Source organism: Neohortaea acidophila, assembly GCF_010093505.1.
Source record: "Neohortaea acidophila strain CBS 113389 unplaced genomic scaffold BDY17scaffold_7, whole genome shotgun sequence".
Classification (NCBI taxonomy): Eukaryota; Fungi; Ascomycota; class Dothideomycetes; order Mycosphaerellales; family Teratosphaeriaceae; genus Neohortaea; species Neohortaea acidophila.
The window spans coordinates 797,721-810,396 of NW_022985516.1; the positions used below are offsets into that span (position 1 = coordinate 797,721).

Genomic DNA, 12,676 nt, shown 5'->3' on the forward strand with positions numbered 1-12,676 from the left:
GAGGGTTCTCGGAAACGCTGGGTTCGCATTGTGATTAAGATACCTATGCCTCCCATGCCTTGCGATCAATGAAGCATGGTAGAGCCAGCCTGCCTCGCAGTGATGAGCCCCAAGAGTCCGCATGCTGGTCAGACTGCATCGTTCCCTCCGCCTTTCACCAACTCGGTCCCGGCGGACGACAGCAGCGAAGACCGAGGACACCATTCCTTCATCGCAAGCTTAATAGCAACATTACCGTTATCATCGCCAGCGTGCCCTCGTCCTCGGTGATGACCAGGTAGACACAAGCGTGCGCTCCAGCTGCACTTTCCCACCAATACCCTCGACTTCAAACGGTAGTTCATTGAATTTTGGAGGCGACGAGCAGCAGATTAGCGCAAGGGCAGACGCATGCCATGACGCTACCAATTGGCATTGCCCGCCACTTGCCTGGGATCATCCCAGGGCTGCTCGCCGCCTTCGATTGCAACGTCAGGCCCGGTCGCAACTCCGCCCGCATGCTGCTCCTCCTCCTGCGTCGGCGCTTGCGTGTCGACCATTTCGATCTCGCGCTCAATCTGCACTTCCGGGATCGGTGGCGGGGTGGGAGGCTGCTCCGGATCGCGACACACGGCTTGAATGGTGTCGAGCTTATCCGCAGCAACGTAGACGGCGTACGTGGGCGTGCCGTGGTTGTAAGTTTTGGCTTCGAAGAGCTCGTCGAGCTTGGTGAACTCCTCGACGCGTTCGTCATTGTAGGAGCGCCAGATGTCGTTGGCGAAGTCGTGGATGTAGATCCAGTAGTGCCCGTGCCCGTGCTGGCCGCGGTGGAAGAAGACGGCCGCCAGGCGGTACTTTACGTTCTTCGTATCGGCGAATTCGGCGTCGATGCTATGCTGCAGCAACTCAATCTCCGCTTCCACGTCTGCCAGGCGCTGTGCTAGAGTGGCTGCTTCGGCGGCAAGTGCATCAGTGAGGTCACCGTCACCTTGAATGCCTTCCACGCCGATGGCCATAAGGTCTTTGTTGACCTGGTCCAAAGACGCGAGATACTTGGCCGCCTCAGCGACGACGGTAGGTCCATCGAGATCCGTCCGCGATGTCTTCGAAATGATTTTTTGCTCGATCTTCAAAGCCTGAAGTCGCTTCCGCCAGCCCCAACACTGCCGTCTTTTGGCAAGAATGTCCGGGTGGGTGCGGCCCAAATATCGATCCAGATAAAGCTCATCCTCCAACCGCACGCACTCAGTCGCTTTGTACGCGCCTTGCTTGGAGGGAGAGTAGCCAATCCGAGGGATGTTGATTTGCAGCAGCTGTGGCAAGGCGGTGATACTCTTGTATCTCTCCATGGACGAATTTTCGGCATACGGGCCGAGGTCGAATACGGCGTCGAGAGCGGAATAGATATCCGTATCCTCACTCGGCACATTCAGCTGGATGTTGGAGTCGGCGAGAACCTCTTGCTTTTGTTCCACGCCTTTGTCGACAATCGTGTCCTCCAGGTCCATGCTGAACAAGTCTCTCATCGGATCGGTTTGCTCTCCGCTGTTGTCGTGACCTCGGGCCATCATGCCGCAGCGTAGTCGAAACATGACTCCATCGTGGACTTCGGTGACGTCTTGCTGCTGCCGCGCATTAGATTTGGCAATCTCCAACGCTTCCTCTTTGGCGGTAGAGAATCTTCGTCGGGGTGGCAATGGAGGTGGCGTGTACTCTGGCACGGTATGTTTCTCTTGGCCTTTGAGTCCGGGAGAGGCCGGGGGAGTGGGAGGCATCTCGCCGAGCTTCATAGGCACGTCGCCGTCTTCTCCATTCGTTGAAGCCTGTAGAGTAGCGCTGGACGCCACCGAATGGTGCCTCTCGACATCTGCAGTATCTGTCGGACTAGCGAGAGTCTGACCATCAGTGAAAGGGTTGTCGTTGGTTGCTGGTGCGCCATTGGTCATGATGGTCTCTGGGTTGGCTGCGCTGGAATCCTCTACAGCACTCCGCTCCTTCGCCGCACTTTGTTCCTGATGGGACGCATCCAGCAGTCGGTACTCTCTTGGATCCAAGAACGCTCTGCAGACGAGATCTTCTTCAGGCTTCACAGCGGAATCAGGTGACTTGATCATGTGTTCGAAGAGGTGCTTCAGGTCTTCTGCGAATCGTTGCCCACCCTTGATCTCCACCAATGACACCTTCCGCTGGCCCACTCGCTCGTCCTTCTCTATGTGGGTTGTGGTGTCCAGTTTGTACTTGTCGTAGTCCAGGATGATGTCGCGCAAAGGCTTGATGCTGAAGTAGTACTGCAGAAGGGAGTTGAGGTAGCAAGTGTTGCCGTGGCTCGTCAGGCCAACCGGCCAGGTGGCAGCTGAGTGCTGAGGGCCGCCGACATTTGAGTAAGCCATTGCCTGCTGGATGGTGGAGATGGCCGTCTCCGTCCGTTCGCCAGGCCGATCTTGTCGAGCACTGTCGAAGATGGCCGGGACAATGGTGGGGTCAAGCTGGGATAAGTCCTGTTCGATGTTCAGATGCCGCAGCGCTTCGTCAACGCTCATGGTGTAGCCGGCGTTTTTGCCCGTGAGCAGCCAGTTGTTCAGATGATTGCTCTTGCGCTCCTTCGCAATGACAGATATAGCTTTGAGGGCGATTTCCTCGTTTGCTGGATTGTCTGCTGTCTGCACGGAGGTGGAAAGGTCAGCACGCGCTACACAGGTCGGCAGTGGAAAAGAACAGAGGAACGTACTCTGATTGCCAAAACTGCCAGAATGCCTTCGTCTGGTGTGTTCTGACTCACGCCGTTGCCGAGCCACGTAAGAGCATCCTGGTAGGTCTCGACGGACTGTCTTGACGCATTGATCAACATTTGACTGGACCGCGAGACACCAAGCTTGTACAGATGAGCCCGGGCCTCTTCTTGCGCGTCAAGGCCAAGGTCAGACTGCTGAGCCTGGAAGATCTCCAGGATTCGAGCGTCGTCCACGTTGTGTCCCTCGTTGGGGAGGATGTTGAGGTATCGATAAGCAGCGAGAATGTCCCTGCGGCTCACACTGTCCTGAGACTGCAGGGTGGCCACCTTCATCTGCAGCTGCTCGGTTCTGCGGCTTTCCGTGATTTCCTGCAAACACTCAAAGTAGTATGCCTGCTGTTCGGGGTCGCAGAGGATTTGACGGTCGTATGCGTATTCGATGAGGGAGTCGGAGAAGTCGGGCAGTGCACCTAGGCTGTTGAAGAATCTAGGCGTGGAATCAGCGGGTTACAAGTGCAAAGGAGAAGATCAGGTGAAGTACGAACGGGAGTTCAGCGTTCGATGCAGATGCGCGCCGCTGTGAAACATGACGGGGGTCTGTGCGGGTATGGGTCAGCGTTCTCTTCTCTCTCGCACATCTGACATTGCGGTGAAACCATACAGCCCTGTGCGGCAAGCGTTCGCTCAATGTCTCGGTTTGCCGACGACCAGCTTTCCTCCGCCGCCGGGTTGGGCACTCCCAGCTCCGCCGAGAGTTTGGACATTATCGCAAGCAACTCCACTTCTACGTCTTCTAGCAGCTCGCGGGGCAGGTCGCCGGAGGCGCGCAATCGATCGGGGACCAAAGGAGGATTCGGAAGAGTCCATGTGTTTTCCTGTGAAGGTGTCAGCACATATGCTCATGCCATTCGGACCGTGCCACAGAGCACTACCTCGTATCTGAAGCCAAGTCCATCCAACAGCGCATAGCAATCATGGCCGTTGATGCCGAAGGCTTCTTGGAAACGCTTATTGTTCGAGGGGAATTGTCGCTTCGTCCGCTGAGGGTTCAGCGAGTCCGAAACATATCTGCGCAGTCGTGACAGCGAGTCCATGGGTGTAGCCACGGCCAAGCCATCTCTATGCGGATCCTCTTGTACCAGCGCATCATAGCGTCTCTTCAGCAACTCGGGATTGGTCAGATGGTTGAGGTCTGCATCGATGAGTCGCGGTCGTCGAAACAAAATGAAGAGGTTGGCGTGACAGTCTGCCGCAGAACAGTTCCAGACATATCTTATACGGTCCGACGTTGTTCGGTCGAGGGGAGTGACTCGCTGAAAGTGGTGGAGAGGATGATCGGGGGCGGGGCATGGGTTGATGGAGTTCGAGTGATCGATCTGGATGTCTGCGTGGATTCGGCACTTTCTGCACACCACCGCTAGCTTGTAGGTGGTGTTTCCATCCGCTCGTAGGTCGAGGGGTGGGGGCACGCTCTGCTTGAACTTGTTGGTGTACTCATGTCGGCACGAGCCTGTCCAGCAACGTTAGTCGGTGCAGCCGCACTGGTTGGTAGGAGAGAGAGAGAGAGGAAGTACCAATCGGCGCGGCGAGCTGCGGGCCCTCACCGTGCGGCGGAGTATGGTCTGACAGCACATTTGGTTTGCCGCGAATCGGATCGAAGGAGAGGAAGTCGTGGAGGAGCTTGGGTGCGGTCTTGCCAGGACCAGCGGGTTGGAAAGTCATTACTTGAAGGCGGAGGGAGGGAGGGAGGTGGTAGAGGAGGGGTTTGAGAGGGCGGCGCGAGCGGGGCTGAGGAGGAGATGAAGTGGAGGAGGTGGTGGAATGAGGAGTGATGAGCCCGCAGGCTCCAAGAACGCCGTGGTGGTATAAGGCTTGGAAAGGCTCAGCGACATGCGCAGTGTCGGCGGTTGCCTCGCACGCCCGCCAGAGCTCGAGGCGACACGGACCACGCGCGCGCCGCGCCGCCACTCTCCGTCGTCATCAGTCAGCCTTTCCGCCTTCTCCAGACCTCACTTGGAACATGGAGATGCGCTCTACGTGTTCTCGACATGCAACCTGACATCTATCGTACTTCTCTCCCCCATCATCTGCGAAACGAATCTCATCTCGAGTCCATACTTTTCGCATGGTACTCGACCGGACAGGTGCAGGTGCGCGATTGCGCGAAGCGCCGCCTCGAAATGCAATATGACTTGAGCCGGCGACCATTTGCTCAACGACAGCCCCTCGAGTGAATCCTCTGGATGCCTCTCCCTTCCCACACGCCCTGTTTCCTTTAGTCCCTCTTGAGCGCACCGGGATGGTTGCGTGCATGGCCGACACACGACCCACCTGAGACCGATCGCTACCCTGATGGTCTTGAAGGCCTTTATATCGCCCATCACTTCGCCAGGTTCTCTCTCAACATCTCCGACATCACCTGCCGATAGCCATGGCCATATTTCTAGATCTCCCACGCGAGCTTTATCTAATGGTGTGCTCCCTCCTCACCACTGCCGACCTGATCCACCTAGCTTCAACGAGTCGAGACCACTACCGGGCCGTACAGCAGCCACTTTACTCTCATGTTCGCATTAGCTCGTATCCTGCTCTGGTGAACCTCGTCGACGCGCTGTCGACACCGCCAATTATATCCCACGTCGAGGAAGGGTGAGCTCAATTCATTCCGCGGCAGCACGCCGAATCAAAGCGCTAAGCAGTCTTCGTCCAGGGAGTGTCGTCGTGATGACAAGCTCGTAGACGACCCGCTCTGGGAAAGGGAGATCAAAACCCTCGATCTACGAGTGCACGTCTGGAAAGATGGCGAATTGGCCTCCGCGCCACAACTCTCACGCTGCATCGGCTGGATAGCTGGACAGTGCAGCCAAGTCAAAATATCGCTCACACTCGTCGAGGTGTTGGATTGGCTGATGAATGCCGGACTGAAAGGTCTCGTATTCCCTAATGTAACCAATCTATCGATCGTCTCGAGCCCCAGGATACAGCAACAGGTCAATAGTCCCCGCTATACCATGTCGATAAGCGGGCTGTGGATGCAGGCGCTGTCAGGCTCTACATTCCCCAGCTTGCAGCGCATCTCCCTGGGCCACGCATGGCGCACCAAGTACGACATTCCCCCCAATATACGAGCGCAATGCGAAGTGGCTCGAGGATTCCGGCCGAGAAGGTTTCTGGCTCCGAGCGGGGACGTTGCGGAAAGGACACCATCTGACTACGGACGACTCCAGCCGCAAGAGCTCAAGATCGAGCTGAGCCTGGTGATGAATGTCACGTTCCTCGAAGGCCTACTCGCATCCCGCATCATCCCGGGCCGACTCACACGACTCGAAATTGTGAACTGCCCAAGGGTCCACCCAATCCTGGATATGGGGGCGATCGCTGACCTCCTTCGAGCCGCACTGCCCTCACTACAAACCTTCAAACTCCACCTCACCCCGTACTTCGATGGCTTCGAAGGGTTCCCCATCGCATACAAGAACAAACTCGATGCCCATCCCGAGTATCACTACTGCGACATCATACGCGAGCTGGGAAGAACTATTCCGCATCTCGATCTCCTGCTCCCATTCGCCTGCAGTCGGGCTCTTCAGACTGCGGAGCATGCGATGAACTCGGCGGCAGAGAGATCAATGCACCCGCCGAGTCTTTCACGAGAGCCGCTTAATACCCTGCCTCAGCGCTTGAAGGCAGAAGGGTATCGCTACCGCCGCCTTACCTTCACTCATTTCTGTAGTGATGTGGAGAGGTGGGATCAAATGGCTGCACTGGGCGAGAGACAGGACGAGAAGGTCAGTTGGGAGCTGATTTACGATGCGGACGTCGTCGAGAAGGAGCAAGCGGCATGGTTTGTGTCGGACCGCGCGCCTGTGCATTTTGGCGTGAGAAGCGTGATGGATCGAAAGTTCGAGGTGGATCGGTCGTTTTCATCATGGGAGCCTGTGCTGCGGTCGTAGTTATGACTGGAGGGAGACGATATTGTGGGATCTTGCAGCCAGTGCGAGCCTAAGGCTGGCTTCACTTCGGGAGACTTGAGGCGGTGAAGCGCCGTGTGGGCAGACCCAGTCGCTCCTGCCTCGCCGTAGCGCGCTCTTTCCTTACGGGACCGCGTTCCACCAGTCGCTTCATGTGATGTACATGCACGTAGCCTTCTGATGCCTGTTGGTGCGCCTAGACTCAGCGAATCATCGCCCTTCCAAGGCTTGTGTAACCCTTCTCACTCGCACTACTTATATTCAACCACATCCGAAGTCGCTCAACCGATTACTACAATCACCATCCCTCAGACTTCTTCTCCATCCTCCCCAACACAATATCCACTTCAGAGACGCAACATGGCAGATACCAACCCAGCCAACTTCGCCAACTTGCCCAAGGAGAGGGTTCAGGAGATTGCGAGTCAGTTTTGCCGTCGTGCTCACTCTTGCACGCCGGACAGTCAAGCTAACCATGGCTCCATCTTCAGGCATGGGCGGCAAAGCCTCTCACGGCGAGAACAAAGATGAGGACAAGAGTAACGGACACCACGAGGCCGCAGACAAGGAGAACCACGTAAGCGTGATGATGCAATACTGTTGGACTCACTCGACGGCTGACGATATCCTCAGAACAACGCCGGGCGTCGTCAAGACGGCACCTTCTTGCCAGGATCCGACGCTGCCAGAGCCGCTGGCCACAAGGGCGGGCTGCATGCGGCTGGGGAGAAGACGGAGGAGGAGGTGAAGGAGGGAGGTGGGCACAAGAGCGACGGGATGGACGATGAGGGCCGTCGTCCGGATGGCACGTTCAAGCCTGGCAGTGAGGCTGCGAAAGCGGTGAGTTGTTGAGCCTGTCTTTGCCTTTGGTTATGAATTTTGCTGATGTGAGGCTTGTCAGGCTGGCCACAAGGGTGGAGTGGCGGCGGCTGCTGCCTCTGACGCTTGAGCCTGCTGCACGCGTGGACCACGCTTCGTCAGACGGGCACTCGATGAGATATGGATGATGATGAGGATGGTGGATGGGTGATGCTTCATGCTTCGGAAACCACTCTTTTACTTCCGTAGCAATGCATTGGCAGACCAGACTCCCGACCTTACCGCATCGCCCGCAGGTCATATTGCATCGGCCTAGCGCTCCTTATTAGTAGCCCCTGACTTTAAGCTTATAATTGCCGCAACTCAGTGCCCCGCATACTATCAGGGTCCAGAGAGCGCGAGCCATGGGCGAAAAGGAATATGTTTTCTCGCGACCAGAGTTGGGAAGGAGGTCGCTTGAGGGGGTGAAGTGGGACACGACACCCGTACGGGCAAGATTGACTACCTGAAGAAGACTGGCGAGATGGAAGATGATGAGATGCATGAACAACGCCAGCAATTCCCACAAGCGCGCCTCCCTCCCCCGCATGGCTTGGGCCAGCAAGGGGACTCTACACGCCCGTTTAGCGAATTTGGACGCGGCGCACGCGGGGACCCCCTGCATTTCAATACCTCGACCTCGACCCGGCGCGCCGCACGACGTGATCGCCAAGTAGCGACCACCCTTCTCTTGGCCTCATCTTGGCCTCCCCTTCCTCCTCCATTACACCTCTCCTTTGTCCCCGAGTGCGCCGACGTTCCTTCCACCCCTCACGCCTCACGCGAGCAGCCGCCTTCCTGTCGTTCTCTTTGTCGACCGCCTGCTCCATTCCCTCCACCATGCTATCCTCTTGAACCCGCTCATCCATTGGAATAGCATTGCATCCGCATCTCATTCTTTCACCCCGACCCGCGGCCGGCAAGATGATCACGAGCCGGTATCGCCGCGTGCGAGTCATCGCGATCACCGCTCTCGGAGCGCTGATGCTATGGCTTTGGAGCTGGAACGTCGGCGACGTCGACTTGGACGCTTACCGCAAGAGCTTGAAAATGCAGGGCATCGGTATCGGCGGCGGCTCGGTGATGCGGCCGGGGGTCCAACAGGCTCCTCCTCCTCCTCCAGTCCCGCCAGTACACCACCCCTACTCGCCTCCCGCTCCTCCTCAGCCTGCTCCACCACCGCTCTCCTTCGATGCGCCGCCTTCGCCTCTCGACAAAATTTCTCTTGACGCGGATACACTGACTGGCAACAATCGCATACCTACTACGAATCAAGATTCCTCTGTGCTAGCAGATGCACCGCCACCTCCCACACCTCCCGAAGTACCTGAACATCCTACACCTCCCGCACCTCCAATCAGCCCCAACCAACATGCCGTGCCCTATCCCAACTCGCCCGTGGATAAGGAAAGCAAGCCCAGTTCCACTTCCGTCACCCTGCATTGGAGCAAACAACCGGAACTATACCCCATCTCGAGTACAATCCAATTGCCGACTGGCACCTCCATTCCCATGCCCCGCATCGAGGCGCAAAGGAACAAGTTGACCATGTACGGAGCGGACAAGGAGAAGCTGGCGCAGATCCAAGAGGCCGCCATGCACTCCTGGGCTGGCTACCGACAATTTGCATTCGGCCACGATGAAGTGATGCCGGTATCTGGGGGAACGAATGATCCCTTCAACGGTTGGGGCGCCACATTGGTCGACGGGCTAGACACTCTTTGGGTCATGGGACTACAGCGAGACTTTGAGGAAGCTGTGGAGCAGGTCAGATTGATCGACTTCACCACCAGCCTTAGGAGCGAGATTCCTCTCTTCGAAACCGTCATTCGTTACCTTGGTGGACTTCTCGGCGCCTACGACGTCTCCGGAGGGCAGTACCGCGTCCTCCTGGACAAGGCGGTCGAGCTAGCCGAGGTGCTGTACGGCGCCTTCGATACGCCCAACAGAGTGCCAATCACCTACTACCCATGGTATCGACCTAAAAACTCACTTGGCAGGCGGGCCAGCTCACGTTCCATCCTCGCGGAGATCGGGACACTGGAGCTTGAATTCACCCGGCTGGCCCAGCTGACTGGCGAGCCCAAGTACTACGATGCGGTCGCAAGGGTGATGGACTTGTTCGAGGAGTCTCAAGACAAAATGCGCATACCTGGGATGTGGCCGACGTATATTGATGCGTCGGGATGCGGCAAACGCGTTTCAACGCAGAGCCAGGACCTCCCGCTGAGCCCGCAGGATAAACCGCCGCGACTGTCTTCTGGCCTTCTTTCACACACTGATGGCTCGGTGTCTCACCTACCTGAGTCCTTTGTCAATGCCGCTGGTCATGCGCCGGGGAGCTCTGATCCGGACGCGGTAGGAAAGGCACCTGTAGGCGAGCCTGGGCTGAAGCGCAAACGACAACTTGAGGAGGAGCAGGAAGTGGAATCCGAGCTTACCCCCCGGACACCTCCCGACGACGTTTGTGTTCCGCAAGGATTCGTCTCCATCTCCAAAAGCTCCAACCAGATGTACACGATGGGCGGCGCAAGCGACAGCATGTACGAATACCTCCCCAAGGAATACCTGCTCCTTGGCGGGCAGGTGGAGAAGTACAAGACGATGTATCTCGCCAGCATGAAGGTCGTAATCGACAAGCTCCTCTTCAAGCCGATGACGGAGACGGACGAGGACATTTTGATGCTGGGTAATGTCGACCTCAAACCCGACTGGTCCAAACCGGCGGCGGAGCGCGAACTCACCGAATACTTCAGCCCCGCCATTCAGCATTTATCCTGTTTTGCCGGTGGCATGTTTGCGATGGGAGGCGTCATCTTCGATCAGCCGGAGCATGTGGACATTGGATCCAAGCTGACGGAGGGGTGTGTGTGGGCGTACAACGTCACCGCGACGGGCATCATGCCTGACATGGCCGGTCTGATGGCGTGTGAAGACCTTAAAAGCGAGTGCAAGTGGAATGAGAGCGCGTGGTGGGATGTGTTGGACCCGTACAGCGCCACGAGGCTGCAGGGAACCACCGTTTCCCCTCCTCCTCCCCCGATGCCGCCAACGGTGCAGAAGGAAGCGCTTCCGCCCAACACCCCCGTGGTCGCAGACGGACCGCATCCCGATCTACGTGACGACTCGCACGCCAATCTGGAAGACGCGACACTTGATCCGCTCCATCCCGCCGTGTACAAGAGACAGCTCGAGGCACTTTCAGAGCTCCCATCACAACCCTCCCCGTCCTTACTCCCAGACGGAGAAGCCAACCTGCCCGACCTCGCCTCCCCTTACGACCTACCCACCCCAACCAAAAGCAACGCCCCCCTCTCCCACGAAGACTACGTCAAGAAGAAGATCGAGTGCGAAGGCATCCCCCCCGGCTTCACGCACATCACCGACCGGCGCTACCAGCTGCGCCCCGAAGCAATCGAGTCGGTCTTCTACATGTACCGCATCACCGGCGATCCGCACTGGCGCGAAGTCGGATGGAACATGTGGAAAGCGGTGGAGCAGCACGCGCGCGCGCGATACGGGTACAGCACCGTATCCGACGTGACGGACACAGAGTCCGCGCTGGACGACTCGATGGAGAGCTTCTGGCTGGCGGAGACGCTCAAGTACTTCTACTTGCTGTTTGACGACCCGGACAACTGGAGCCTGGACCGCTGGGTGCTGAATACGGAGGCGCATTTGTTCCGGCGACCGGAATTTGATTTTGCTGCGTAGTGCTGCGATGCTTGATTCATTATATTCTTCTTTATGCGCCCCTACGGCGTCGCTTGTGAGCGAGCGATGTGTGTGGCTTTCTCGACTTGATTCTCCTAGGGAAACTTTGGTGTGATACCCATTGCTCGGCGTAGATGGACGGCGGACGCGGGGACTTGTATAGCGTGTCATCAAAGGATATTGTTCATACGAAATCATTCTTCCTCGAGTATTTTCTCACATCGATCACGTTGTCGTTCAATTCTGATCACATGCGCGCGGAAAGTCGATGCGCGATGACGTTCCGAAACGAGCCGCGGCGCGCTTCACGTCTCATGAGCTTCCTTTACCTACACTTTGTCTCCTGATCATCACACGGGGCATGTGATCTGGGCCGTCTTGACTTTGTCCACGTGCTGTGATATTGACTCTCGCGCAGCTTTCGGCTCTGCTCTATCTTGGACGCACATCGCCTGCACCATCTCCCCGGCGCTCCATCCTCCCGCTGTCACTCAATCTCGGTCCCCGGTCTTCTCTTCCGATCTATCGGTGTGTCGCAACAACGAGGCGCAGACTCCATACCATATCTACACGGAAAGGAAAGAAGAAGAAGAAGTCCCTGTCTACTGCGAAGTCTCTCCAAAGCAGAATCGTTATCATCTTACCTCCTTCTTCCCCACGCCTGAGCCTCGCCCGTCTCAACCCACCCAACACTCCACCACCCGCAAACCACCAAACCACACTACACCACACATCTCCACCCATCCCAAATGGCAGACTTCTTCACCGACCTGTGGACCTCCGTCTTCACCCCCGGCCCAACACCCACCCTCCTTATCGCCACCAACGCCACCTTCGCCGCGCTGCAGCTCGTCCTCCTCGCCCTGCTGGTAGCCACGTACAGCGTGCACTTTGTCATTCTCAGCTTCCTTTGCGCGGGGCTTTGGTGGAGTATCAACTGGTTTGCGGCGGAGGTGCTGCGGGCGCAGGCGGAAGGGGAGGAGAAGGAGAGGGCGGCGCGGGGGAAGGGGAAGAGGGGGGCGAAGGAGTGGAGGCGGAGTGGAGAGGTCGGCGACTCGGCGGATGATGAGGGGGAGGAGACGGAGGTTGAGGGGGACCTGATGGTGGATGGGAAGGGTGGGGAGAAGACGGGAGGACTTGGGGATGAGGGGGGGTTAGCGACGGGGGCGCGGCGGAGTGGAGCTGGTTCGGGCTTGCGACAGAGGGCTGTGGAGGAGCTGGATCGGAGTGGTGAGGTTAGTACGGATAGTGAGTGGGAAAAGGTGTCTGCGCAGGGTGATGCATGATCTGATGAATGGATACGATCGAACGACTCTATATATTGTTACTGTGGCATAGCTGTCGACCCTGATACTACGTTTGCCGTATTCACGCATTATTACCAACTAAAACCCATCGCTGTCATTGATTCTACTCGAAATGA

General features: G+C 57.4%; 5 protein-coding genes across 5 annotated transcripts; 4 read left to right on the forward strand and 1 right to left on the reverse strand.

Annotated features, from left to right (window-relative positions):
* Nucleotides 1-5: 5 nt before the first annotated feature.
* Nucleotides 6-4,598, reverse strand: BDY17DRAFT_299954 (uncharacterized protein). The gene is made up of 6 exons (XM_033733985.1): nt 4,285-4,598; nt 3,643-4,220; nt 3,372-3,585; nt 3,256-3,307; nt 2,708-3,197; nt 6-2,639 (listed from the first exon to the last, which is right to left on the reverse strand). The coding sequence occupies exons 1-6, from the start codon at nt 4,430-4,432 to the stop codon at nt 402-404; spliced, it is 3,720 nt and encodes a 1,239-aa protein (XP_033588501.1). The 5' UTR covers nt 4,433-4,598; the 3' UTR covers nt 6-401.
* Nucleotides 4,599-5,043: 445 nt separating this feature from the next.
* BDY17DRAFT_174168 (uncharacterized protein) lies at nt 5,044-6,916 on the forward strand. Its single transcript, XM_033729836.1, has 2 exons — nt 5,044-5,359; nt 5,421-6,916. The coding sequence occupies exons 1-2, from the start codon at nt 5,142-5,144 to the stop codon at nt 6,661-6,663; spliced, it is 1,461 nt and encodes a 486-aa protein (XP_033588502.1). The 5' UTR covers nt 5,044-5,141; the 3' UTR covers nt 6,664-6,916.
* Nucleotides 6,917-7,041: 125 nt separating this feature from the next.
* BDY17DRAFT_325439 (uncharacterized protein) lies at nt 7,042-7,630 on the forward strand (the record flags this gene model as incomplete). The annotated part of the gene is made up of 4 exons (XM_033737360.1): nt 7,042-7,105; nt 7,173-7,258; nt 7,315-7,521; nt 7,583-7,630. 4 exons carry the CDS (start codon nt 7,042-7,044, stop codon nt 7,628-7,630), a joined length of 405 nt encoding a protein of 134 aa, XP_033588503.1.
* A 992-nt stretch (nt 7,631-8,622) lies between these two features.
* On the forward strand, nt 8,623-11,253 carry BDY17DRAFT_253158 (glycosyl hydrolase family 47-domain-containing protein; the record flags this gene model as incomplete). Its single annotated transcript, XM_033731318.1, has 1 exon — nt 8,623-11,253. The coding sequence occupies one exon, from the start codon at nt 8,623-8,625 to the stop codon at nt 11,251-11,253; it is 2,631 nt and encodes an 876-aa protein (XP_033588504.1).
* Nucleotides 11,254-12,011: 758 nt separating this feature from the next.
* Nucleotides 12,012-12,233, forward strand: BDY17DRAFT_231603 (ER protein Pkr1-domain-containing protein; the record flags this gene model as incomplete). Its single annotated transcript, XM_033730223.1, has 1 exon — nt 12,012-12,233. A coding segment is annotated over one exon (222 nt), but the record flags the coding sequence as incomplete, so codon positions are not given.
* Nucleotides 12,234-12,676: the final 443 nt, after the last annotated feature.

Excerpts from the sequence above, each read along its gene's own strand:
- BDY17DRAFT_174168 (XM_033729836.1), top strand. The coding sequence starts at position 5,142 with ATGGCCATATTTCTAGATCTCCCACGCGAGCTTTATCTAATGGTGTGC. Across the intron at positions 5,360-5,420 it reads ATATCCCACGTCGAGGAAGG|GGAGTGTCGTCGTGATGACA; the intron begins GTGAGCTCAATT and ends GTCTTCGTCCAG.
- BDY17DRAFT_299954 (XM_033733985.1), bottom strand. The coding sequence starts at position 4,432 with ATGACTTTCCAACCCGCTGGTCCTGGCAAGACCGCACCCAAGCTCCTC. Across the intron at positions 3,586-3,642 it reads GACTTGGCTTCAGATACGAG|GAAAACACATGGACTCTTCC; the intron begins GTAGTGCTCTGT and ends ACACCTTCACAG. Across the intron at positions 2,640-2,707 it reads TGGCAGTTTTGGCAATCAGA|ACAGCAGACAATCCAGCAAA; the intron begins GTACGTTCCTCT and ends ACCTCCGTGCAG.